The 27,882-nt window shown below is 35.5% G+C and overlaps 2 protein-coding genes across 10 annotated transcripts in view; one reads left to right on the top strand and one right to left on the bottom strand.

Moving 5' to 3' along the window:
• The window catches only part of LOC107224283 (aminopeptidase N), a 59,638-nt gene extending 55,787 nt beyond the window's left edge, over nt 1–3,851 (top strand). For all 5 annotated transcript variants that reach the window (XM_015664280.2, XM_046730629.1, XM_046730630.1 and 2 more), the window contains exon 15: nt 68–3,851. In XM_015664280.2, coding sequence (XP_015519766.2) covers nt 68–217 — 150 coding nt within the window. In that variant the 3' untranslated portion in view covers nt 218–3,851. The remainder of the gene's footprint in view (nt 1–67) is intronic.
• On the bottom strand, nt 1,808–27,665 carry LOC107224282 (ectopic P granules protein 5 homolog). 5 transcript variants are annotated; one of them, XM_046730624.1, is made up of 30 exons: nt 26,922–27,655; nt 25,862–26,131; nt 24,402–25,646; nt 23,287–23,691; nt 20,841–21,066; nt 20,136–20,308; nt 19,899–20,039; nt 19,630–19,790; nt 18,988–19,117; nt 18,361–18,905; nt 17,944–18,121; nt 17,811–17,834; nt 16,547–16,774; nt 15,173–15,336; nt 14,709–14,894; nt 14,482–14,605; nt 13,694–14,215; nt 12,623–12,765; nt 12,241–12,418; nt 11,770–11,967; nt 11,545–11,676; nt 11,137–11,373; nt 10,871–11,054; nt 8,408–8,967; nt 8,133–8,302; nt 7,754–7,962; nt 7,421–7,666; nt 6,053–6,275; nt 5,178–5,387; nt 1,808–4,755 (listed from the first exon to the last, which is right to left on the bottom strand). In XM_046730624.1, the coding sequence occupies exons 1-30, from the start codon at nt 26,952–26,954 to the stop codon at nt 4,404–4,406; spliced, it is 7,797 nt and encodes a 2,598-aa protein (XP_046586580.1). In that variant the 5' UTR covers nt 26,955–27,655; the 3' UTR covers nt 1,808–4,403. The 5 variants fall into 5 exon arrangements, with proteins under 5 accessions (XP_046586580.1, XP_015519763.2, XP_046586581.1 ...); XM_015664277.2 differs by having other exon boundaries at nt 25,862–26,110; nt 26,922–27,654; XM_046730625.1 differs by lacking the exon at nt 17,811–17,834 and having other exon boundaries at nt 26,922–27,654.
• Between the last annotated feature and the right edge of the window lie 217 nt (nt 27,666–27,882).

Here is a 27,882-nt window from a genome sequence, read left to right as displayed (position 1 = left end):
TACTTTTAAGCAGAATTGTCAGAATTTTTTTTTTTTCTTGATTCTCTAATGTGTGTTATAATTACAGCTGTACGAGTTTGAAACAGAACACAGCGCAGAACTGGCGATAGCAAGAAGAGCGGTGCAACAGACTATAGAGCAAACAGAAGCGAACATCAAATGGCTTGATAGAAATCACGAAACAATTCTCAATTGGTTAAAGAGAGCGACAGCCTAGTCTGCAGAGTGCAAGGTCTAAAACTGGAGAAATGTGATTTCTACACGAGTGCGAGCGACCAAATAACACGTCGATGTTTAAAATTAAGCAAACAACTATTATTGTTTATCGCCAAACAAACTGCCGTTAATGTTCTCGTGGTGGTATTTAAGTTTTTGTAAGTATTTGTAAATATATTGTATTGATATATACCTGTAAACATGTGTATTGTGTGACCTGTACTTACTCATGCATTTTCACTATTAGCGTATATATTTATTAGAAGTAGATTGTATCTTAATGAAATAATTTCGTTGGAAAACATTCAAATCATTTGACTGAAAATGTTTGAATAAGGATTCTGAAAGACTGTTTCTTCAACAAGTATAATTGTAGAGGTTTTCGGACAAATTATCTTTATAAGTAACTTAGAAATATCTACCATTTCTCAGACTCTCGTACAAAAATCTGTATTTTTGTATAAAAATTAACTTATTTTTTCGTTCATACCTGTGAAATTGTTTTCAATTGAAAATTCCGCACATTACCCAAAGTATCACACGCATAGAGAATGATATAATATCGTTGTTCAGTCCTGGGTTGAAGTGATTTCTTACGAGGTTGGTTGTTCATTCTTTGATTCGGTCAGGATAGGTTGGTTATAACATGATTGCTAGTTTCTGATAACCTATTAGAAAAAGAAGGCATTCAGAATTTCGATTCAAGTTGAATCGATACCTATTCCTAGAAATTTTCTTGAGGAGAAAAATCAAGATAGCGACTCCAATATGGCGGACGCAAATTTCAAATTTATTCAAATTCGGTCGCAAAACTCTATCCGGATGTTTTCGGGGTCGCTGATTGGATTCGTCGTACTGAGTTTTCAAAAACTGATTTCAAATTCATAATCAGCAACCTCAAAAACCCCTGGACAGAGTTTTTGCTCCGGATTCGATCGAATCTGAAATTTTCGTCCGCCTAATTGGATCCGCTATCTTGAATTTCTTGAATCCGATTTCAGACTCGCAATCAGTGACCCCAAAAACTTACAATTTATGTAAAAAATGTATATGTGTAGAGGAGTAACTTTCTCGAAAATGAATTACTCCTTGAATTATCACGATTTCAATGAATTTGTTTCTAACAACAATAATTTCCATTATACCGAAACCTATTAGTATACTATCCGAAATAGCAGAAAAAAAAGAAGAAATATGTTGAAAAGTTCTCTAAATATATCAAAAATGGATATAAAATAGGTGGTGAGCATACTTACCACTATGATTCAAAGGGTTAAAGTTATTAGCGATAAGAGTTTGCTCCTTGCGAAAATAGTTAAAAAAAATTTGTATAAATTTTGTTGGTGACTATCCGTCTGATCTTTCTTCGTGATCAAACTGCTGGATTAAAAGACCTTGATAAAGTGCTCTTGAACTGTTTTCAATATTGAATCCAGAAAAGTATGAAAATAATTTCTTGAAATGCAAGACATTACTCAGGTAGGTTTAGCTTATCTTAAAAATATGTTTGTTTTTTTCAACCACGTATAGACGTTAGCTTTTGTAAAACTAAAAATCTTTCTAGAAGGATAAAGTTTTTGGTTCATGTGTAAGAAGTACGTCAAAGCCTGTGACTCTTTTCCGGGATCAGATGCAATGTCAGAAAAATGGGATGAGATCCGAGACATTTTTAATATTCAAAATGGTGGATATTATATGAGCGAACAGGATCAATTTTTATATTTTCAGTACGCCATACTAGATCCGCTATTTAGAATCTTGAAATTTTAACGTCGGATTCGTTTTTAGCGAACCCAAGATTACAGAGTTCCACTTTTCTAGTCCCCATAATCTTCCCACAATTACATTTATTCTGTAAAAGCAGGCATTTTCAACACTGTTTATTTTTGGCGCTCACGATATTCCCGGAAGCATCATAATCCCTTTTAAAACATGAAGATTGACATTGTACAAGCCCAATTATACACAAAAAATGACTTTGATATCTCAAAAATTGAATATAAGTCTTAAATAATCGATTCAAAAAGAGTGTCTCAAATAATAGACGCTCTACCGCAAAGGTTTCAATAACGTACAAAAAAGTATATTCATCCCAGTTTGTTTCCGGAGTTTTTCAAAGTAATTTTGTATAGTTCGAGAGTTGGACTGGCTTCATTTTGATGTAAATAATAACATATTTGCTTGTGCAGACCATAGAAGGTCGGTTTCAGTCTGCCATTTTGAACAAAAGGTACAGAAAGTCCTGATGCTGCTAATGCCTAGATTCTAATTGCTCCAACGTAAAAAAAGCTTGAAAATTTTTAGACATAATTTAATCATCTGTACGATTACATCCATAATCCATATGATGGTGTACTTGCAATTGTTTTAAAAATTCGTAGCAGAAACTTGAATAAATTGGATTCCTCACACGGTGTTTGAAGAGGAAACCGTCACATGCTGTGAGGCAATTCTAAGACTTAATCTAAAAAACCCTACATTTCGGGAGGCTTTTCATATCGCAGAAACTAATGTTTGGAAATTTGATACAATTTGACACGAGATATTCTTGGTTTTCAGGAAGTCTGAATTTTGAATACTTATGTCGGCATTAATGTATAAGTAGGAATGTTACTTGGGTTTGTATATAAACTAATATAAGTTCGAAGAAATCACCAATACAGAGGTATCGATGTCAAATGAATTCACTATACAAACAGATTTCATATCTTCATATTTGAATGTAATCATCGTTAAATTTGATAACAAGTATAATACAAATATTTAAGATATTTCAAATTTAACAATAGAATACCTATATAAACATATATGAAACGATTTAAAACTTATACTATTTGATATAATTATATAAAATTTATACACCTGTCGAAATTTAAAATATTCAGTTATCACTGCATGTGGCTCACTATAGACGACTCATGTAACACAATACAAGCTGCAGAAATTTCACCTATATGCTTGAATGTATAGATCTATTTAGTAAATTTATCTATTTACAGTAATAATGGCTAATTTACCCAATACAAAACTATGTTTTTTCATGACAACATTTAAACGTGAAACTTTTTTTTTGCTCATATTTCAAACTTCCGGGGATCATTTTTGGGCAACATTTGATGAGATAGCAAACACGCAGTCATTTTAACATACTAACGCCATCTCTGCATCAGAATAGTATTATAATTTTGTAACGACTAGATTTGAGACATAAATGACAAAATTATTATAAAAATTTCGTCGAAGTAAAATTACTACCGATCTAGTAATATGAAGTATTCTCAGTAATATTGTTTCTTACGACAGTATTAATCAATTTTTGGAGTTATGTGTGAAGTTTAATAACGCGCTTTGTTGATAATAGTCGAACCAGAATTGAATGATTCAATCGAAAAATGAAGTATCCACAAGTATTTTTCATTATTAGTGCATACTCTAGTACTTCAATACTCCAGTAGTAATTTTCCGTAAGAGCAATATTTGTCGAATATGAAGATGCTAAAATTTGAAACCTACGAAATACAGTGCCAATTTGACTCTAACTCTTTTTACTATCCGTAATCGCTTGCATGGCATGTACTGTAAATTGAGCTCTAATTTTTTAGGCATTCGATGACTAGAGAACTTTACTTACTTAATTTTGAGCAAAAAAAGTTGTATTTTAGTGCTCAAGTACTCTTAAGGTCTTATATAAACCATGAAACATGGATTTTCAGAGGGTTTATACAGCTGAGAAATGTGTTTCAAAATATTTGTTTCTTTCATTTTGGAATTCCTTTCAAAAAACCTGCGTTCCAACGATTTATACAAGATTCTGAAGGAACATGATTGATTTAAAGAATAAAAATTACAATCGCAATGTATGCTAATTAGCGCGAATGGCAACGAAGTTGTTTTTTGTTATATTTTCTGAGCGAACCATGAATATTTCCATCAGAAACAGAATATTTCATTTGGAATTGACACTCCCATTCATTTTGTTGGTTCCGTTATAAGTTAGTTCTTCACAATCAATCACCTGATGCAAATAAAAGTCCGTTTTCCAAACATAATTCCAAGTTACATGAATACTGTAATTTGTTGATTCGTAGCTTATTCTCAAGCTGTGCTCTGAATCTCCATGTTGACAATAGATACAGAATTGCTTAGCTGCTCAAAGTTTGACTATTTTCACGTGAACACCGTCATATCTACTCAATTAAAACGTGCAAATATCGTTGATTATAAAGCTCTGCAGTGAGCGTGCCAACAACAGCAACGGCATTGTGAAGTGAATTTCCCGAGTCTCTAATAAGTCGGATGACTTGTTCAACATCACCTTTGAGTTCGGCATAATGTTTGTTTGTAACTAAAGCCTCTAACGTTTGCATGGCTTTAATGGCCTCAGCATTTGGCTTTACATCTTGGAAATCAGAATCACTGGATCTTGAAGGTGCAACTCCCGGAGAGTGAGGTGTAAAGCGTACTATTTGGTGCTCCGATTTCGATTCAGGCAGTTGCGCCAAACAGTACACACCGAGTGTTCTGCTTAGAAATTTACACCTGTGGATAAAACGAGCGAATAATTTTTGTGCAATAATTTCACAGCTAGAGAATCCGACAGTCGTTACTAAAAATGAATTTAAATAATATGAAAAATACTTGAATTATCATCTTTATCATTACGTTTCAAACAGTTTTCAGATAGTTAATTCTCAGAAGTTTTTCAAATTGTGAAGTCACAAAATAAAGTTTTCAGAGTTCTCCAAAAAAAATTTTGACTTCATCTTCACTACAGGTATAATGTTATAAATTCTCGCAAAGAATCCATTGCTTTCAAACTTTATATAAAATCTCTAGCGAAATTTAAGAGCATGTACCTAAAATACGCACATATATTCTCCAAAAACTTATTATGAGTTAAGATTGCAGAGAGAAAATCTTGCGTCTGACTATACAAATTAGATGCAGTAAAGTTTTATTACCTTATAGATAACTGAGATCCTTTTCTCAAGCCGATAGCTCCTAGAATTCCCCAACCTTGTCCCACATCGTCTGCAGTAAGGAGTAAAGCGCGAGCCAAACCTTTCAATGCTCTGGCAGCAATCACTGTGTTTTCACTATACTGACATTGTCTATACGCTAGTTCCAGCGCCTTACCCCACAATAACGGTAACTTTTCCTCTATGAACTCTCTGTAATGAATTTAGTAGCTTCATTGATCTACAAATTAAGTAACAATGGATTTTTCGCTATTCTCTCAGCGAAACAAAGACATTTAGTTATCTGAACCAACACTGAATTGAAAGTTATATTACAAAGAAGAAGAACAAATCATAGCTTGGAGCAGTGTTCTACTTGTTTCTCAACGATTTGCCAAATACTTCCGTAAAGTTTGAGCTCGACAGTTCAATTGTTTTCTTAACCAAATTAAAAACTTTCAAAGTGGTTACAGTAGAAATCGATTAGAGAAACTGTTTTTATTGATTATTCTTCACACCAGGCAAGAAATGAGTGGAAACTGATATTTTCACGTTTTTCTAGCGTCCCATCCCCAAGCGATTAACAAGTCATATGGACTAATTATTCAGCTGTATTAAGTAGTTATACTTATTGCATAATAAAAACGTAGTAATGTTGCAAGTAAAATTGGGTTAAAAATTATGGTAACAAGTTACCGTAGGGAGTACAATCCTATAATTATTTGAGAAATGGAAAACTTTATTGATTTTGATTAAAGTTAGAAAAGATAGGTTTGTAATCTCGCACTCGATATAAATGATTTGATACACGATATACTATAGAATAGGAGTTTATATTGCAAACATCCATATGGCAGGGTTTAAGAAAATACACTTACGTCGGCTTGATGGTAGAAATCCAATCGATCAAATTGACCAGTAACAGCCCTTCCTCTTTGATATTTCTGCAAGAGGGCAGCCTTTTAAGTAAAAGCGCATATAGTGTCAAGATACGACCTTCGGCCACCAAAACTCCCTCGACTGGCGGTTGACGCGGTATTACAGGCTGCAAGACCGTCAGTACCCAACCCCAAGTTGGTAACGCCTCGTCGGCAACTAAATCTAAAAAATGTTCAATCATTCATCTAACCAATGTCATTAAGAAGTTACCGAAATACATTAAAACTTGATTCTAATTTAGCCTAGTTCGCAGATACACTCTGACATGGATGTAAATCAAATTCTAGTATCATTTCACAAAAAACAGAATTCATCTAAACATGATAATAATAGTCATATTAACCACTTAAGTACCAAAAATCCCGAATACAGTAATTCAATGTTTTCGGTGTCTCAAGTGAATATTTACTTTTGAAAGCATGGGTTTTAGGTATTTTTGAGGGCAAGGAATTCGATTATGATCATAAAAAGTTATGTTTTTCGCGCATACATACAGTTTTGAGCCCCTCAAGTTGACGAATTTTCAATCATTTCCTGAAATGGTGTCATAGGACAAACTATCATCTTCTTTCTTTGGGATGAAGTTTTTTTTTTTTTTTAATATTAAATAATATTATTTTTGAGTCCAAATACGCAATTTCAAGAATTACCTATACTGTATATTAAATCACATTGACTCTGTAATTCTTGAAATTGCGTATTTGGACTCAAAAGTAGTATTTAGAGTTTCTCGCAAGAAAAATCCATCCCGAAAAAAGCAAATGCTAGTTTTTTCCAGCCATTTCAGAAAATCATCAAATATTGGTCAACTTCGAGGGACCAAAACTGTATGAATAAAAATATTTCAGTGCAGGCTATAATATTCCACCTACAGATTGCGCAATTTTTATTTCGTAGTAACATTGCTCGAAGTAAAAATAAAAAATTACTTCTGTCGAGATAACCCTGTCTAATGTCGATCGCAATCTTATACAGTAATATTTCTTTGAATATCTAGCTGTTTATATTGGGTGTAAATATTTAGAAAATATGAGATAATTGAAAATAAATTACCAGAAAGTTATGAAAAAATTCTGAGAAATATAGGACGTTTTCTCGTCCGAAGAGTGTAATGAAATATTCACGTTGTAATTTGCCGGTCCTATTGCATAATCCCTTCTCGTGGATGTAACTTGTAAAACTGTCGAGTATAGCTACTTTCACGTACTGATTTTGATTTTCATAAATATTCAGTGAAATCTGCACTAAGCGTGATTAAACGACAAGAAATGCAATATTCAACGTTATTTGTTAATAAAATAGTTAACCATTATGCTTGAAGTAAGCATCAAGAGCAGCTTCCATTAGTTCTCCAAGAGCGGATGGCGACGCGACTGCTATCCCTATTACTCGCAGAATACCCATGAGCGTTGGGCTACTGGATGTTCTACTGGAAAGCCACGAGGCCCAGCTGGTGCGCAGTTGTTCGACTAGCGGACCACTTTGATTTATAGAATGGAGCAATTCGGTGACTAACAAACCAGCTTCTGCAGCTTGTTGAGGTTGCGATACGGCTGTGAAGTTAGAAAAGATATTGAAATCCAACATATTCTCAATAGTGACACCATACTTTGTTACGTTAAAGGTACAAAAATATTTACTATTCGTAATAACACACTCCATGTCATCCAACATCTTGGACAATGCATCGGTAAATGCTTTGGGATCACTCGTCAGAAGTGTCTTGTGACGAGTTGTGCAATTTACCAATAATTTAACTGAAGACCGAACGTACATTTGTCTCTTTTTCAATGTCGTAGGATGAAAATGAGTCACATTGGGATCGTATGCAGCGGCAATTTTCAACAAACTGAAAAATCATAATGTTAGCATAAGATAAGCATCTATAATTGAATATCTTGAGATATCGGTATTTAGGGAAACAACAATACGAAAAACAAAACAAAAACTGATTGGACAGAGAATGTATTTTAAGTTTCATTTCTTTGAATTAAGTTTAGAAGATCGGCTCTTACTTACTTGTTGATAGCTCCATCGATCGAATAAATCTGATTGGAATCGAGGCAAAGTATTACTCTGGGATCACAGCTCATAACATACCAATTAATCACCTGATCATACGCAGCAGCATCTACCAAATGCCAGGCAAACTTTTCTGCAGTCAGAACTATTTGTACAGCTTTTTCATTCTAGAAGATATGCATATACGTTAGTAACAGATAAAGATTAGCTTGGTAAGAACCGTATACTTTGTGCCAAGCATTTTTATGAAAGTAATTATGAACTATGCTTACCTGTCTAACATTTGGTTCATTTGAAAGTTTAACGAGCAGGTTTAGCAAGCATATATGCATTCTGGAAGCGACCGGCAGCGGCTGAACAGACAGTATTTCATTCGCCCAGACTTGCCAATTAACACTAGTGAACACACTTCCCAGGAACAAGTGACTATCTGGCAAATACTGATCAACGACTTTAACCATCAATTCGATATCCCCTATACCAGGACTGAATCTGTCCCAAGGCAGTGACAGAAAATTGCCGTGAATAACGTTCAAGATATGATCTTTGACCGAGGTATGAGCAAAATTTGTCACATAAAATTGCCATAGAAAACAGAGAATTTTGCTTGATGCAGGCATAGTATCGATGATGAATCTTATACACTCGACAAACATCGCAACAGTTCTGTTTGCATATGGTCCATCAGCTATTATCCATGGCAGTAAAACTGATCTGTCGTCTGTCAATTGCTGAATCCAAGCTGCTGTTGGCTCGCGCAGATGCCTCGTCCAATATGGTATAATCCATGGTGCAAACATGTCCCCCAAAACTGGCCATATGCGTTCGCATACTGGAATAGAAAATAAGAATAAAAGTAATGTATGAGTAGACAGTTGAAAAACTGGGTAAATTTATAGCTTGACAACCGATTATTTAATTCGACTGCGGTTAGTCTCATTTTAAAGCTTTACCAACATACTTTTTTTCCTCGAATGAATTGATAGGAAGCACTGTTATTGAAAATAATGTCACCTATTTGGCTTGGTGACATGTTTTGTAGCGCTCGCGATATCTCAAAAACGATTGGAACGAGTTACTTCAAAGGACCTCGCCGGGGTTACATACGAAATATGTCACTGAACCGATGTGGTTTTACTATACGCCACATTTTAAAACTACCTTAAAAACCTGGTTCGCCCAAGATTAAAACCTTTATCTATATTATTACACTGGAAATTCAGAATAACGTGGATTTCCGTTTTTTCGCGATTACTACGCCATTTTTACTTTAAAAGATATGAAAAAAATTGGAGACCTGGCGGATATCGATGTACATACTCAAGAATTTTTTCAAACCAAATTCGAGCTGTGAAAAATCTTTTGAGGTTTAAGTTGTCGATCTCTTATTAAGTTTGAAGAGTGACTAGCTTCTTTTTTTTTACAGTATGTTCATTGCGTTATTTTTGATTTTCTGTAATTTTTTCAGATTTTTCGGAAAGGTGCGCCATTGTTAAAAAAATCAAAAACTAATTTTTCAATGGTTTTTTGGGGGAAAAGTAACTCAATGTCAACTCAATCATCGGGGGGACACATTTCCGAAATCTAATGATTTTGGAATTCCTTTCAGAAAATCTGCGATCCGACGATTTATACAAGATTCTGGAGGAACATGATTGATTTAAAGAATAAAAATGTTGCAATCGCAATGTATACTAATTAGCGCGAACGGCAACGAAATTGTTTTTTGTTATATTTTCTGAGCAAAACATGAATGTTTCCATCAGAAACAGAATATTTCATTTGGAATTGACACTCCCATTCATTTTGTTGGTTCCGTTACAAGTTAGTTCATCATTAGATCACGGAAATGTGTCCTCCCGATGATTGAGTTGACATTGGGTTACTTTTCCCCCAAAAAACCATTGAAAAATTAGTTTTGGATTTTTTTAACAATGGCGCACCTTTCCGAAAAATCTGAAAAAATTACAGAAAATCAAAAATAACGCAATGAACATACTGTAAAAAAAGAAGCTAGTCACTCTTTAAACTTAATAAGAGATCGACAATTTAAACCTCAAAAGATTTTTCACAGCTCGAATTTGGTTCGAAAGAATTCGAAAAAATTCTCGAGTATGTACATCGATATCCGCCAGATCTCCAATTTTTTTCATATTTTTTAAAGTAAAAATGGCGTAGTAATCGCGAAAAAACGGAAATCCACATTATTCTGAGTTTTCAGCGTAATAATATAGATAGAGGTTTTAAACTTGGGCGATCCAGGTTTTTGAGGTAGCTCTAAAATGTGGTGTATAGTAAATCCACATCGGTTCAGGGACATATTTCATATGCAACCCCGGCTAGGCCCTTTGGAGACAATATTCTTTGGCAGTTTATTTTCTTTGCCACGAATAAATTTTTTTTTCTGCCGTAAACAAAATGTTGATACTATCTTGAAGTTTGCAGTAAATCGTAAATCATAGCTAATGCAAAATATTTCGCCGAGCAAAATGGACGACGTGATTGTCAATGACAATGCTTTGTATTAACTGGTTCTAATAAAGCAAACTGCGTAAATGAAGCTCGACCTCCATATTTTCAAAAAAAAAAAAACAAACCTCGATTGTCGAACTATGAATTCCTAAGATTCACCCACTTGTTTCAGCTGAATACTCATGTATAACCCCTTAACAAAGCTGGAAACACGACAATATCTATTAATACCATGTTACAATTGATCTGTTAGAATGACTCACATTGATCGGCTAATGTTCCTTTGTCAGAATGAAGAGTCAGCACGACGAGAGCATGTCCAACCATACCAAGAAATGTGGCGATTGGTTCATTGTATACTCGATATTTGGGATACAATCCATACAATCCATACTGCAATCGTTCTTTCATAAAATGTTTGCTCAGAAGAACAGCGGTATCCTGCATCTAGAATATTTTTGAGAGGACGCAATGCATACGGTGCAGAAAATTCATAGTCGATAAAGCCCAACTGACAAAGAATAATCACCTCTTGTCGCGAGAGCAATCTCTGTTCCGTAGCATAACGTCGAATTTCATCTCTGACTTTTATCGGTTGTACAGGAGCCTGGGATTTCGATCTTCCACTAAGGGCAGTTAGTAAGTCTCGCCAAACATCCAATGATAGGCTCTGTGACTCGCTGCCTCTTAATATTGCACTTAAAACCTCGCCATAATGCTCAGGAAACTCGTGGAGGAGTACGAGTCGAAGATGATTACGGAAAAGCTGATTGAATTACGAGGAAAGAAAACAGAAATTTTTCATCTTGATATATCTATGTTTTGGTCTATTCACATGCTCGAAATATAAGTGACAAAATGATGTTGAACATTCTAACATGCAACAACGATTACGATGATGATTAAATTTATTAGTAGGAAAATTTTGAAAAATCACCTCGTGTAATATAAGTTTTTCGTCTTCGGGGGTTAATCCAGCATTGCACAGGGCTTTGGACACCAGATCAATGAACGTGGATCTCTCGCTGAGTCTGGGTCGTCTATAATTTAGCCAGCTTCCAACGTCAAACTGCAAGATGTGTTCAAAATACCAACAACTTGTGGTGTTTTTAACAAAATATCGAAGATTTGATAATCAAGCCAATTATTTAATCCACCTTACCTTGGAGAGTAAAACGAAACACAGGTCGGCGTTTGGCCCAGTAGCTAAGTCAACAACAGTTTGATACATAGGCAAGAAAGTTGACGCGCCTCCAGCTACTGGTGTAAAATGGGGCCCCAGTAAGCCTCCTAATCCTGGTCGTTGCATTATCGTTTTCAATAAAGGTTGTCCCTGAGCTTCCTCTCCGCTGATGAATAACTTGGAAAACAGATATCAATATGAAAATATTCCCTACATAACACCAATAACGATATTTGATTAAGACTTGAGATGGTTTTTAGATTTTACAGACAACGTTGTGAAGTTTCAAAACTCTAAAAACTGAGATTCAAGTACAATATCTACTTGGATGCAAAGAATTACAGCTTTATTTGTTCTAGACTGTAATATCATGAAAATCACATTTATAAAATAAAATAACTTCAGCTTCCTTTTCATCATTATTTTTTCAAATTATTATCTGCATATTACCTGGCCCAATTTTTCTAGATATGTTGTGATAAACTGCTTAGTCGGTGGGCAAAGAGCAGCCTCTTCTGTGTAAAAATCAACCAGATGGTAAAATAATTTGACCCCAGTCTCTTGTACATTGCTTAAAATAGTCGAGTTCTCGCTGGTCCGGCTGATAGTTAATTCATGTTCCAGAAGCCTGTTCGTAATTTATGTCATATTTTAAATCGAATTGGAATTCTGGCCGAGAAACGAGGTAAGCATGTATTAATCTGGCAGATCACAGAGTTATTCGCATGCAAATACTCAGTGTTGTAAAACTAAAATTAATACTACTGTGGTCTGTGATATGGTCCAAAAGTTATAAAATCAGGTCAAAGCAGGATGAACGTATGAATCTTACATAATCAGGTAATCAACGAAGACGCAGGCTTGAGAAACCTTTGCAGGCGGAGGTTGACTGGCTCGAACCAATAACTGTTCATACTCAGCTCTATTTTGACTAATCATGTGGTCGACACCGTCGCTGACTCGAGCTTCTGAAATCTAGACGTAATAATTTTTTGAATTGAGCAGGATACATCACAGAAACACGGAAAAAAACTTCGCAGAAAAGTGAGTAATACGAAGGAAAGCTCAATTGGAAATGTAACCTGTTTCAGCAAAAAAAAGAAATGTTCTTCTGTATTCATTAAGGTGGTCCTTCAAAAGGTCGTATTTGAATTTCGACCAGCTCACCTCCCAAATCGGTTCCGATTAATTTGTAAATAATTTTCGAATGTTTTCAGATTTTTATCTCAACTCGACCGTGCTCGTAAGATGGTTTTCCTCATTTAACCCTTTCAGGAGTACAATCAATCCACTGAACGGATTTCGATAAAATTTAGTATAGGGAGGCTTCTTGGGGCGCTGATTACGAATCTAAACTTGAAATTAAATCATTCAAAATGGTGGCTCCGATGTGGCAACATCAAGTGACTTTTGGGATTTTGGTCCACCATATTGGATCTGTCATTTGCAATTTTGTAATTCTGAGTTCAGATTCGTAATCAGCGACCTCAAAAGACCTTGAGTACTGAATTTTACCCAAAAGCGAGTGACTTTTTGGATTGTGGTCCACCATATTAGATCCAACGTCTTAAATTTTTAAATTTTAAGTCCAGATGCGTAGTCAGTGACCCCAGAAACCCCCGTATACCAAATTTTACCCAAGATTTTATCGAAATCCGTTCGACCGATTTAATGTGCTCCTGAAGAGATTAAATAGGCAATTCCACCCTCTTGCCGGCACAGGTTAGAGTTAAGATAAAAATTTGAAAACATAAGGGAATTATTTTTTAATTATTCGTAACAGAGTTAGGGATAACCCCCCTGTCGGCCGAAATTCAATAATGACTGTTTTAAGGACCACCCAACTATTCAGTAATCATGTTAAACAATCTGTTGACACACAGGAAAAATATCTGCAGGTTACCTTTATTCTAATAACTGCAGCTCCAGCGCAATGAACGATAGGCGGTGTGCCGGATCTAGAACGTCTTTGTCCAGAAGGCGAAGGATCACACAGAGCGTGAAGAGTAACTCGGCTCTCAACATCTCTGTAGAGTGTTGGAACTAGTTCCAAGAAATTGCAGTCTATCGCTGTATGTTCGTCAAGCATGAGATTATATGTCTGGGCATATTCTATTATTGCTTTGAGATGCGGTTTCAACAAGTTCAAAATGCCGTCAGGCTTATACAGACTTTCCTTTGATACGTAAGGCAGAAATGCGTTGTTTTTGCTTAGCGAAGGTGGCGGAATTGGTTGCTCATAAGTGGTTATTCTCCGAAATATCCTCTGCAGAGGATCCAACGGCTCCAAAGGTGTCGTTGGTGTCTGATTTGTCTTTAGCGACTGACTTTCTGGGTTTCTTAGACTACAGGCTTGCCATTCCGCAACTGCCTTCAATTGACTTTTTCTGACAGATTGATAGTCGACATATTCCAACCACGGTTCCTGTTGGTATTCAAACCAGTGAAAAATATTTCATTATCTCAACATGGAAAACAGTTTACGGTTTTTCATTATAAAGCTACTATTATTATTCAATAAATATTCTGATAAAAAACAAACGATAGAATCCGATGAATGTTGCCGCATATCGCTGCTAAAATTAGTTTCTCTAAAATTTTAGATACAGATCTTTTTTGGAACTGCTGATATAAACAAGAGAAAATATATTTTTCAGTCTGATAAAACTATGTTTGAGGTAGCAAACTCACCTGATTTCCTTGCAATAACAATGCCAACTTTTGTGACATATACTGCAGCGGTAATGCAGGAAGATACAATCCAGATTCTTGTAATCGTGGTTCTTCCAGCCATAAGCTTAGTGTTTTATAAAACCTGAAATAATTGAATAAGTTTTCAGTAATGATAATGTAAGAAATAATTATTCAAGAAACAGTTATTAAGAACTTCCGTTCAAAGATCAAATTTTTATATTTACTTGGCAGCATTGAAATAAAACACTCTTCTTTCCTCAGTTATTGGAGACCCGTTGTCCAAATCACTTTCCCCTTTCACTTGAAAGTATTCGGTTGTATCATGAAGGCGTTTCTTCAGCTTTTTGAAGTAACTTAAGTTGATCATGCCTTCAAAAAATTTCTCACCAACACCGCCTTTGTCCAAAGTGCTAGAAATAATTAACAAATTCCATAGATTCGAGGTTTCTATACAATATTGATTGTATCATTTTTGGAGTAAAGTATATTTGTGAACATGGATTATATGTGTACAGAATGAATAAACCTTTATGAATCGTGACTCCAGTTCGGATGGAGGGTAAAAGCAAAATAGAATCTAAAAACTATCTGCTTGCAAGCTTTGGAAAAACGATATTTTGCTGCTACTTGGATTGTGATAATTTTTCAACATAAAATGAAAAATGATGAATAATGAATGTAGGCTAACCCAGTAACTGTAGGAACTCTGGCTAAAAACAAGGTGAAGAAGTTTTGCCACAGAAGCGCCAAGAGTGGGTGGTCCATAGGAGTATCTAGCGCTTGATGGGACCATCGATATATAGCCAAACCGCTAGCTCCAAATGGTTGTATTTTCACAGTGGCACAGGCTTTCTGAAAAGGTATCAGAGAAGAAATTGTTACAACTATCCATATTTTATTCATAAAACATAAAAATTTTGATTAATTACACTGGTCTGCAAAAAATTTTTTTTTTTCCCCATTGTTTTCATGCATGATAACATCATATTTGGTGCTCTAAACACGGAATTTAACATGCAAATGAATACAGCACATAGATTTTAAATACAATGTTCATTTAATTATAAAGCGATATTATCAAAGTAACAACAATTACAAAAAAGTGAAAGAAGACTACGGTCTAAGTTTTACAGCGAAAAATGCTAATTTTACAGTCACGAGTTATAAAAATATCAGTATATTCATCTTATTATGGTAATATAAATAAAGTTATTTTGTAGTTTTTGTTCTTTTCATCGTTTCCATCGAAGTTTCTCGCGGAATCGACCAACAAAAATCAGCAAGCATTGCTGCTGACTATTTTATTTCCCCCTTTCTCTTACGACTAGCTAAAACCTATTTCGTATGTATATACGTTGTTTATAATGTTAACGCATAAAACGAATTAAAAAAAAACCTAAATTTGTGATATTTCGGAAAAAAATTCATATCGAAAAATTGAGACGTGATAGAAAAAATCGGCCATCGGGAACAGATTCAGAGCATCAAAATCTTCATATTTATGACATAGATTTTGAAGGAGGATTTTGTTGCAGACCAGTGTTATCGTTAACCCTTTCACTCATACATTTTTCCTTACATGCGATTTACTCTAAATTTTTCATAAATGGGCTTTTGCGATCACTGATTACGAATCAGAACTCGAGATTTGAAAATTCGAAATGGAAGATCTAATATGGCAAATAAACAAAAACAAGAAAAACTGTAGAAAAAATTCTGTAAAATTTTCTGGTATGTATTAAGTTTGTGTACAAAGTGGCACTGGGATTTTCATGGTGGATTAGCAGAAAATGATTTTTTCGTGAAAAAGTACGAATTTTGACCATTTGTTGACATGTGCTATTTTTTCAATAAATATATAAATAACTTTTATATTTTTGTTTTAGACGTAGAAATGTTGGACCATGTGGAACCAAAAAAGTAAATTAATAAATAAAAATCTGAATTAAAAAAAAGGGCGGGACGTTGAGCTTGCAAGCGCAAATTGAACGGTTAAAAAGGCATTTTCAATTTGAAAAAACTAACTTCTATAACGACGTGTATAACGTTAAATGTATAATACCTTAAGAGCAGTGTCTACAGATGTTTTCCCCTGCATGGCTAATTCCCGTAGTACTTCGTGCCAGAGGCCAGTTTTTCTCTCTCTGTCTTCTTGTTCCGTTGTAAGAATTCGGTGAGCCAACCACACAGATTGTACAGGTCCTCCGAGAAGACTGGGTAATGTGGAGGAACCTGTAGCCCAACTCAGGAATGATCCGAATGAGCCTGAATTCTTTCCTGATGCCAAGTTCTGTTAAGAGGAGGAAAATATTATACTCAATCAAGAGTCAATACAATATCCCATTCACGTGAAATACAAAACATGACATGCTACAAGTATTGCATCAATCATACCTCACATAAAATTATAATTACCATAAAAAAAAAAATTGTATTCTAATGTCAAACAACTGCATTTACAAAAATTTAAGCACTGCATCCTGATAGCATAAATGAAATCCTAACAAAACGTATTACACTATAGATAGGCATAGATTCCATACAGTTCGAGTGAGTACTTCCAACAAAATCTATAAGCATACCCGATATACTAATCATATCGGTGGAAAATGCATAATATGTGAAATTTTCTATTGCATCTTCATTTTTCCAAGTGAAAATAATTATTGGAAGTAAAAAGTGGGTAAAGACTGGGGGTAACAAATAATGATAATGGTGATAATAATAATAAGATGACTTCAAAAGTTATTGTTCCAGTTGTTCATTGATCTAATGATAAAGACGCCGGCTTATTAAAATTTCAAATTAATCTGTGTAATAATTTAAAACTAAACAAAAGAAACCTTGGAATTTAGGAATGACCGAGAATAATCGATTATTCACTCCGGATTAATCGGGTATAATCGATTATTTTTTAAATTCGATTAATCAATGCATTGATTATTTTTAGCTTAGTGCCCATTGCTATTTGAAACACTATCATTGGTGAAAGAGTTATCATTTTTCAAGCAAAATGTTACACACATTTAATGATAATTCAATACTGATTTCAACCGATCAACTTCAAATGAAACTGCACATGAATAATACAAACACATCATTGATCAAGATTATCGAATGATTAAATGCGTTCGTAGAAACAATGAAGATCCACAGCTATATTTATAGAAATTTCATTAGTCCTACAACAAGCAGAACAAAAATTATTTCAGTTTATCGCTAGCTGATCGTTAAACCAGATTTCGTAGCCCAATTTGCAAAAGTAAATCGTAAGTAAGCAAGAATGAAGCGTTGCAAAAAAAAATTCTCGAGTACTAAGCACTTACCTCTGCGCCTCCCTCAATGGCTAGCTAGTGACAAAAGAGGCTGATTGAGATAAAAAGGCATGTTTGATGTTAGGTAATTTGCATACTTGTAAGAATATTGCGATTTAAACAACAATTTCAGTGATAAACTTACTGCGAAAAAATTGTGGAAGATGGTCTCAGTCTCTGCTCTGGCATTCAAATGAAAATATGCAGCTCTAATAACTATATCCATCAAATACATGACACTCTGATCTCGGTTCCAATCTGGTATCAATGCTAGCACTCTCAGCCAGAGGTAAACAAGTACTTGAGGACTTTCCAAACAATACCTGCGTATAAAGAAATATTATCATCATCACGCATCATGTACAGTAAACTGTGTTATTTTCTACAAGCTTTCCTATTATGATTTTTGCGCGATTCCTATGGTTTTGTTAAAGCACCAAAAACGTTATATTGAGTTTTTAGGTATATTTCGATATTCGAATTTCTCAGATTTGCACCCTTGGATAACTTTTATATCAGTTTCAATTAAGTAACAAAAGTGCGAGGTGAAATCGATGAGTACCTGCGATAATCTTCCAATTGGGTTTGTATCATGTTAGCAAATAGCTTCAGTACCGGACCAGGAAAATCCGAGACAATCAAGTTCTTGGCCATCTTCATGTACGTTCTGTCCGCAGTAATTAAAGATGTGACCAGATTTGAAAACTTTTCAGTTTTGATCAATGAGTCGATACATTCGAGAAATAATGGAACTATATGATGAAGCGAAATGAGAACTTGTTCATATTTGTAGTAACACTGTAGTATTTGTAGCTGGTTAAATCCTTTCAATAAAATCAATGGAATAGAATGACCCCAGGTTGTCATTAGCACAGCCACATAACAAGCAATTGGTTGTTTTTCTCTGACACCAATCGCGAGAATCTCCAGTGACGGATCAGCGTCAATATCCGGAACTTGAGCTAGGTAAGTACTTGGATTTGATATTGTATGCCGGGCTGTACTCTCCGACCTATCGAGCTGATGTAATCTCAATTTTGTAACCATTTCCCATGCCCATAAGGAAAAGGCATGTTCACTACTCTGCGGTCTGACCATAGATGATACCTGAAAAAGATATTTGCATCATATGTCTGTAATAATCATCGCTTTACTTTGGACGAGTACTGAAATTCAAACAGATACACACTTGCTTGACACCTTCGGCCAGAAGGGAAGCTGTTTGTGCAGGAGTATCTGGAACGTACTTCATTGTAAGTTCAACTACAAGAAGTGCTACACGACGGTGTAAATGAATTCCAAGGCATAATTGGCCTTTGCTGTAACAGTATATACTTATTAGCACTTACTACGTAACCCTAAACCGCTGGCTGCAGTTGTTTTTAGAATGTAATAAGTGTAGTTGGTAAAAACAGACGTTGCATTTTAAAAAGGTCATTAGGGTTTCGAAAATGCCAGCTTTGAAAACCAGTAAAAAAAGAAAATTAAGGACACGAAGACATAAGCATCAATAAAAATGTTGAAAATTTAATCCATATTCGCGAAACAATGAAATCCTTACATTACCTAATTATTAACACAATTTGCAGAACCAATGTTTAAGCTTTTACATCACGCTTGCTTGGAATCCTTTAACTAACATGGAACAATATTCTAAGACACTAAACGAAGTGCAACTACCAGTTTTCATATTGAACTAACATGAGTGACGTATTCAAAGTATCGCCACATTCCTATAAAAGCTAAAAATAAGAATTTTTACAATGCAACCGCATTATCTGCACTAACTATATTAATTATAAATACATTTCGAAATATTTAAGATGTATACCTATCAAGTCCCCAGTTGAGGTGAGAAAGTATCAAACGAGCAAGATGATTTTCAGTAGAATTTAAGGGATGCTGATGCAACCAGCAGGACAGAATAGTAAAATCCTCTTCTTCGGGAATCCATCTTCCAATTCGTAGTTCCATGAAGAGATATAAACTGAGCTGGAGATAAACCTCATGAATTCTTCATTACGATTCAATAATCACACCAACAATGTTACAGATATACTTGCTATGATAATTAATAAAAATGAATACAATAAAACTCACCTTTCCGATCAAAACGAAATTGTCTTTTAATTTTTTCAGAAGATCGGAAAGAAGCGAAGGATACTTGCTTGTCAAATTTGACAGCAACGACCGAGCATCTTTTGAACACGATTCTTGAGTTTTTTCACTGAGGAATCCAATCTACAATACAGTAAAATATACGATAAGTTGTACAATTTTGCTTGCATACATTAGGTTTCTAAAGAGTAGAGAAAATTCTAATCGTTGGCTGCTTACTTGAAATAAATCGATAGTAGCAACTTGAACAAACTGATAATCGTCATGATGTCTGGCCATAGCCATATTGGCAAAAGTTGTAAGCAAAAAATAGGATTCGTCCCCTGGCATTTCGCAGAGCTTCTCCTCGAATTGTTTTCTAAGTTTTGGTGAATTTAATTCGGCTTCCCATTCTATGAAAAATTGTAAAAATACATTTTCGTTTTTAAATAACTGTTCAGTGTACAGTGAGATTCCCATTAGATGAATCGGTAAGGATAGCACCGCAACAAATTCCTCAGGGATGAGAGTTCATATAATATAATCATATAATCTCATATAATCTCTATTTTAAAAAATCTTCTTTGTTATACTCTACGATAAAAAATCAAATACTTGATGATAATATGATATGTATGTATGTCGCTGCAAACGAAAACAAAAACTTAGAATATCTATATCTTTAATCGGTATAATAAAATAATCGAATATGAATAATAAATTTCGGTTTCCAAACTTTTTCCACTGTCATAGATATTTTTGAATTGCATTTAGACTCTAGAGTGAAAACAAACGTCGTACTATTATTAAGACATTAATTTTTTTCTACACGAATTTTCATTCGCTGCACACCTGAGTAAAGTCGATTCTAATCCGCTAAACCAAGAGGGGGGAGGGGGAATCGACTTTACTCGAATGTACATTTGATTCGCTACTTGTATTTACCGTTTTCACTCATTTTTGTAGATGGTGAAATAGCAGCAGCCGAGTCAGTGATGTGTAACATGTAAAAAATATACCATAATGTCGCAGAGGATACAATGTGGTAAGGAATTGCAGCCAGGTATTGCCATGCACCCAGTCTCCGTGATGAAAATATGCATTGACTTGCTTTTAGAAAGAAACTGTCATACTCTGTTTGCAGTCTACTGAGCATTGACTGGTCAGCCACCTACAGTTATAAAGTATTTCTTGAAACGTGTTTGTAAGTTATTTTATCCACAGTAACATAGAAAAGTTCTTGTAGTCTAATTTGACATTCAAGGTTTTTGTTTCAGACAAAGTTTAACTTTTTGAAGCATACATTTTTCCTTGCAGTCAAATTTCTTAAAACTGAGTATATAAGGGTTCTCAAGGTAGCTGATTTAAAAACTGGAGGCAGATCAGAAAAATTTTCAATATTCAAAATTGTGGATCTAATATGAGCGAGTACAGTCATTTTTTATATTTTCAGTTCACCATATTGGATCAGCAGTTTTGAATTGTTTAATTTTGACATGGGATTCGTTTTCAGCAACCCCGAAAACCTTTGTAGTAACAAATTTAAAGCAAAGCGGATGAATTTTTTATTTTAAGTTTGCCATATTGGATCCGCCGTTTTCAATTTTGAAGTTTTTACGTTGGTTTTTAGCAACCCCGAAAATCTAAGATTACCGAGTACCACTTTGCTAGACCCCATAACCTTCCCACAATTACAATTATTCTGTAAAAATAGGCATTTTCAACACTTTGTTTATTTATAGCGATCACTATATTCACGGAATCATCATAATCCCTTTTAATACATCAACATTGACATCTTAGAAGTTCAATTAAGCCAAAAAAATCACAGCATGTCTCAAAAATTGATTGTAAATCGTGAATAACCGATTCAAAAAATGTGTCTCATATATGAGATACAGTGCCACAGAGGGTTAAAATTAGACCAAGACCCAACATGGTGTGTGTCGACTAAACGTAAACAAAGCACTACCCATAAAACTTAAGAAAAGAGAAAAAAAAAACCTGTCAATGAAATCTCCAGCAATGTCATTAGCACCAATGATATTGACCACTAATCAAAAGAGACCCCTATGTAATGAAAATGAATCTGAGCAATGGAGCCCGCAAAATCCTTATGGACATTGGGTCTCGGTCAAATTGGCTGGATTTTCAGTATGTTATAGTATATATTCTGCTGATCAAAAGTTCTCATGGACAGAAATCCCAAAAATCAGTATTTTCCAAGATATAGGCTTAAGAGGAAGGGTGTATGGATTTTTTAATATATCTGGATTAAGAGATTTTTAAGAATCACAAAGCTTCAAAGGGGACTCGAAATCAAATATATCACTCAAAAACTGCACAGTCGATTCGCAGAAACTCCGCAGACGCGTTAAAAATAGGACAAGTCAATTATTGCAAGAGTCGGAGGGTCTCGTTCTTCACGCGAAATCTGACGTTGCACCTCCTTCCAGTAAACCAGCAAGTTTGTGGAGGGAATCAATCATAGCATCCTGCCTATATTTGAGAATTAATCATGCAGTTTTTTGAGTGATTTGTTTGATTTCAAGTCCCTTGAAGCTTTATAATTCATGAAAATGACGAGATCCATAGATATCAAAAAATCTGGACACCTTTGTTCCCAAGCCTATATCACGGTAACTACTGATTTTTGGGACTTGTGTCCATGAGAACTTTTGATTGGGGAATATGCATTATGAAATATTAAAAAATCCAGCTAAATCGACCTGGAACCAATTTCCAGCTGGAGATATGGACTACGATGAAAGAAAAAGTTTGATAATTAGAACGTTCCGAATGATTGAACTCTAGTGTTTTTAACCTTATTCCAAGGTTTTCAAGCTCATTTTACTTACTAACCAAGTCTCCACAAATAGCTTGGAAAATATTCAAGAAATTTTACATGTTGATATAGTTTTAATAAGAAAATATAATTCTTCATGAACGTCTGTTCTACCGTACTCACAAATTTATTTTTATCCACTCTAAACAAAAATGTGTATAAAATTTTTGACGAGCAATCGCTAACGATCTTTATAGTGAACATAATAAGCCCAAAAACATTACAATCGAATCAAAAACACCAAATTGTAATCATTCAAAGCATTTTCTTGTAGAACTGTTTCTGAAGAGATTAAAACGTCAACTTTTCTTACTCAAACTCGCTCAGATTTATTTCTGTTATATAGTGGGGATGTTGTTTCAATCCTAATCACTATAATTAGTGCAAATAACTGGAGATTCTTTCTATGGATTTTTCTATTTTCCCAACTTTTGATTCAGATTGCAGGTCCCATTCATCCTTGATTTGTGTTTTCATATATTACTGTGGACATTGCAACGTTGTTATCTAAATTGTATTTCATAGATTTCAAGCCTTCCGCCTTACCTGAGTTCTATCAAATGCCTCCCATTGATCACTAGCATATTGCACCATATCTCGAATGAGAGCGCTCAATCTCTTGGCAAGTTGTCTGTATCTTGGAGAATCGTAGGTTTTCAAGCCTTGCCTGAGCAGTCTGACCAGTATCGAGGAAAAGGCAAAAATCCGCAGCATATGGTGCTCAGTGACAAGACTTTTTTCTTGACTGTAATTATTGCCCTCCTGATTGATGAATAGAATCAGTTTGAAAAGCTTGTCAAAAGGAATCTGATGAAGCATAGCAATCAAGTCACTTTCCCCAAGGTTTGCTCCGACATTTCTAATATCTTCATCTTCTTCCCCTTCTTCATCCAACATTACCCACACAGTATCAGCTGCAGTACTTCCTGCATCCTGGAGAGATATTTGAACCTGGAAAATATGACATAGTGCAATATAAAAATCGGTAATCATAATCAAAAAATCATCATTGAGGGGGTATATACGAGTAGACGGCTAAAAACTGACCGAATGTTGGGTATTCATTTCTCAACAGCCAATTATTCAATTTGATTGAAGTTAGTTTTATTTCAAAGTATACATATAGACTGAGCTTTATTTACTTTTTTTCCAGCATGAATAAATTTAAAGCTGGAAATTTGAGCAGTTATTAATTTATCTCGGGTATCGTAAAACTATCACCAAATGAAATGGTCGACATTATTGTCAATAACAATGCTTTCTGATAATTGATTGTGTTGGAAAAAAAAATTTAATAGAACATCGATCTACATACTTTTGGATGAAACAAACCCCAATCGAGTTGAGTAATTAGTTGTGGGTATTTAAATTCTTAAAAATGACCTACTTTTTATCCTTCTACTTGTACGTATCTCCTTAATTAGCATCGGCTTTTGTTCCATTGAAATAATACGTAAACTGACAAAATTTATCATCCTTTGATGATTTTGCACAACAAATGGTAATAACAATACTAAATGGAATGAAAAACCGAAATTACTTGGAAAATTGATACTCTTGGAAGTTTTCTCTCAGAAATGCTCGGATGATAATATTGCGTCAATTTTTATAATTCAGTGAATATACATAATCATCAATATAATAATTGTTAAAGCCATTACCTTCTCCAAAAATTTGTCCCGTTCCTTAACTGGCAACATAATAGTAGCAATCACAGTAACAATGTGCTCGATATGTGGATCGTTCAGGGGTGAAGTACTCTGCCCCGCAGGATAGTATTGGACAGGTGTTTGAACAAATCCAATTGCCCAATTAGAAATGCCGCCAGGGCATCTCAATATATGGTTCAATAAAAATAAGTGGTCCTGCCAAGTAGCGACCCTCAAAAGAACAGCTACTAAGCGGGACAGCCAGTCTCGCGTATCAGATATAAATTTCGTGTCTTTTAAAACTCTGCGTTGAAAGTTAAATAATATTCCAATGCATGTCCTGAGCTCGCACATTTGAGGTATTATGCGTGATGGTATTTGGCCTTGCTTGAGGCTCACTGACGCATTATGGGGAAGATTTCCAAAATCCTTACACAAGGTGCACACTCTTTGAATATAGTTCTCTAATTGCAGCCTGAGTAGTTCAGCCTCGTAGCAATGCAGGGCTTGAGTATTGTGCAGTAAGTCTTTGATGCTTGACAAATTTCGAGACAAAGCAGCTAATGTTTGCTGATTAAAATGAGCAACAAGATACTCGTGAGTTGCGCTAACTGGATTTCCATCTTGACATTCACCAGATTCCGTAATGGAAGCTTTGTCCAAGCACCATAACTGTTTTTGCGTTTCTTTACAATCCGTTTTCAAGGTATTGAGTTCCTGACAATTGACTATCAGGTGATTTCTGACACGTAAATAACTGACAAGCAGTTCGTGGAGGCGATGCTGCTGTCTAATAGCAGAGCTTCGTAACTGAGTATCGACAAATTCTGCAACAAATGTTTCAGCCAAGGCCAACTCTTTATTGTTGTAAAGTGCCGCCAACTGTAAGTCTGTGAATGGTTTAATCTCTTTCAAGGCAGTTGTTTCTTCTTCATGTGTTTCTGTAGAGGCTTTTTCAATGTTTTTGACATCTTTCTTCTCTGATCCAATCTCTATTACGCCAGATGTTGAAGCATTGGATTCAGCCGGAAGTACTTGTATCACCGAGTCCATAATTGGAGCAGTTGGCGATACATCCAGGAGCTGCATTTCAGAGACAACAGAATTTAATTCTTCAACTTGTTGCTCTTCATCATTTTCCAATGGTGCCGATGCAATTGTTACATCTCGATCAAGTGCATGCACCGAATTGGCAACTACAGATGGAATTGGTATATCTCCATCAACTGTATCCACTGGATCGATAACTATGGATTCCTAGAATAAGTAAAAAAGCATATGAATAAGCTGAAATGGGAGAGGCCAAAACACGCCATGTTAATCTGTACTGGTTTGAAGCATTTCTATTTTGTTTATAAGTAATATCTTATATCCTATCAGTAAAAGTCCAGGTTCTCAATAAGTTTATCAAATTTTACAATGTTTTGCTACGAAGAGCATTAGCGATCAGTAATAGCATTGAAGTCTCTTACCTGAGCAGCTGACGTGTACTGCTCCGTTACAGTATCCGACTCAATAGTTCTTGAACACGAATTTACACCCTCATAAATCTCAGTATCGATAGCAGCTGCGTGCAGTTCACTTTCCATATCTTCGACTCCTTCGACACGAGGATAATTTGTTGGGGATTCCCCAAGTAGACATTCAAATTCTTCCAGGGTCGGGGCATCCGGGACGACAGTTTGCAAATTGGGAATACGATTTCGCTCTTTCTTCCGCTTCTGAAAATCATTTACCGTGAACTGCACAGGAATAATTAATAATTATGATAAAAACTGTGCTAACAGCTGTATTCCATTGCCAGTGATATTGCAATGTTACAACAAACCAAATAAAAAATATTGCCAAATATTACAAGGAATAACATTTGCTTTCAGTACCAAGAATAGAAAATTGTCTTGAAATAGAAAAATTAAGTGGCATACACGTGATTGTAAAGAAAATCAGATCGATTTGGATAATTGGATTAATATTTAAACTTTTTTCAACTATCTTAGATATAATATTGAATTGCTTCCATCAGTGTCAAGGTTTTGTTGACTGACATATTAAGAGTAACAGATGTTCCTAACTGGAGACAATGACCAAGCGGTCCATACAAAGTGGACTCTTAAATGTGAGATCGAAGTACGATAACATAACACATAATTGCAAAAGAGAATCGATCATCCAAAACTTTGGAATTAGCCTGCAGGAGTAGCTATTTCAAAGTGATTATACTTAGCTTTACTAAACCACAACTCATGGTTTGTTGCCTTTCTGGCGGCTTCGAGTTGCCTAATGCGAATTTTTTTTCTAATCTCGTTAAACAGTAACTTTAGTAGGGCCATAATAGTGTGGTTGAACACAGTACAAACAATGTTTGAACAACGAAGGGTGTAAGTGACATCTGACACCGAACTTATCAAAGACGATTGTTGCTATCAACATTTCTATGGTACATTCAGATCGAGAAACAGTAGATAGAGAATGCGATTAATCGTCGCGTCACAAGTGAAAATGGCAATATTAAACGTGCAACGGCTAACCTACCTGCCGAGATTTTTGCCGTTCCATTGTCGCCATGATGATAATATACACCTGGATCCTGTAGCAGATGGACGGGGACGTTCGCTTCGATCCCAGAGAATACACAGGTCACCCAGTAATTCGTTGTCAACGTTCCGAAATGACGACAATCGTTACATGCTGCACTTTAACGCTGTGACAACAGGCTCAGGCGAAAACTTCAGCTCGCTTAATACGATGAACATAATGGCACTGATTCTCTTGGTATGTTGACATGTTGATGTGACGTTCAGCGAAGCAAATCAGCTGTGAGCGCGCGATCAACAATTGAAAACTTCCTCAAGTCGTGCAGTGAGTCGTCGTCCAGGTCTATCAATTAAGTAGTCAGCGCAAAACCGAACTGTCTACGACGCGGTATTTACCCTGATCCCTGAATCCGAACTATTCCCTCTTCTTACCACGCAACTATTATCCGCGTAACGCATTTACTTATTGCTTGTTTGCCTCCGTCACGGTCGATTCACAATTGCGGTCCGTCGTCATTCGCATTGGCTAGGTTAAGAGTAAACGATGTAGTCATTTGTTTTGCGTTGTACACTAACGCATCCACATGTATGTTACATCGCACATAAGGGTGAATTTCGCGGCCTAAATTCTCAATTTTTGAGAATTAGTTGGTTGAGGAATTGTATCCCGGTAACTCTTGCTATCATTTTAGTTATCGCGAAATGCCGCTGGGTTGTTGCCGAGCGTCAATAATAATCATCGAGCTGAAACGAAATTGCAAGTGTATCAAAAGGATCCATGTTGATTTTGCACCAGCTTCCAAATTCCCCTATCATGCATACAGAGATGAGTAGGTGGTAGGGAGATCTCCAGCCCTCGGCTTTTCGTGATACCAGCTAGGTTGAAGCGTCGACGTGACACCTAGGCGGCCATGCACCGAAGGTGACCCACAATCGTGTGCCAGGCATGAAGTTAGGCG

The sequence above is a fragment of the Neodiprion lecontei genome, chromosome 2, assembly GCF_021901455.1.
Source record: "Neodiprion lecontei isolate iyNeoLeco1 chromosome 2, iyNeoLeco1.1, whole genome shotgun sequence".
Lineage (NCBI taxonomy): Eukaryota > Metazoa > Arthropoda > Insecta > Hymenoptera > Diprionidae > Neodiprion > Neodiprion lecontei.
This window is presented reverse-complemented; position numbering and strand designations above follow the sequence as displayed.

Bases quoted from the DNA above. Each gene is read 5' to 3' on its own strand.
- LOC107224282 (XM_046730624.1), bottom strand. From the start codon at position 26,954: ATGGCGACAATGGAACGGCAAAAATCTCGGCAG. The intron at 18,906-18,987 runs GTGTGTATCTGT...TATCTTTTTCAG, and splicing joins TGGCCGAAGGTGTCAAGCAA to GTATCATCTATGGTCAGACC. The intron at 8,968-10,870 runs GTGAGTCATTCT...TTTCTATTCCAG, and splicing joins AGGAACATTAGCCGATCAAT to TATGCGAACGCATATGGCCA.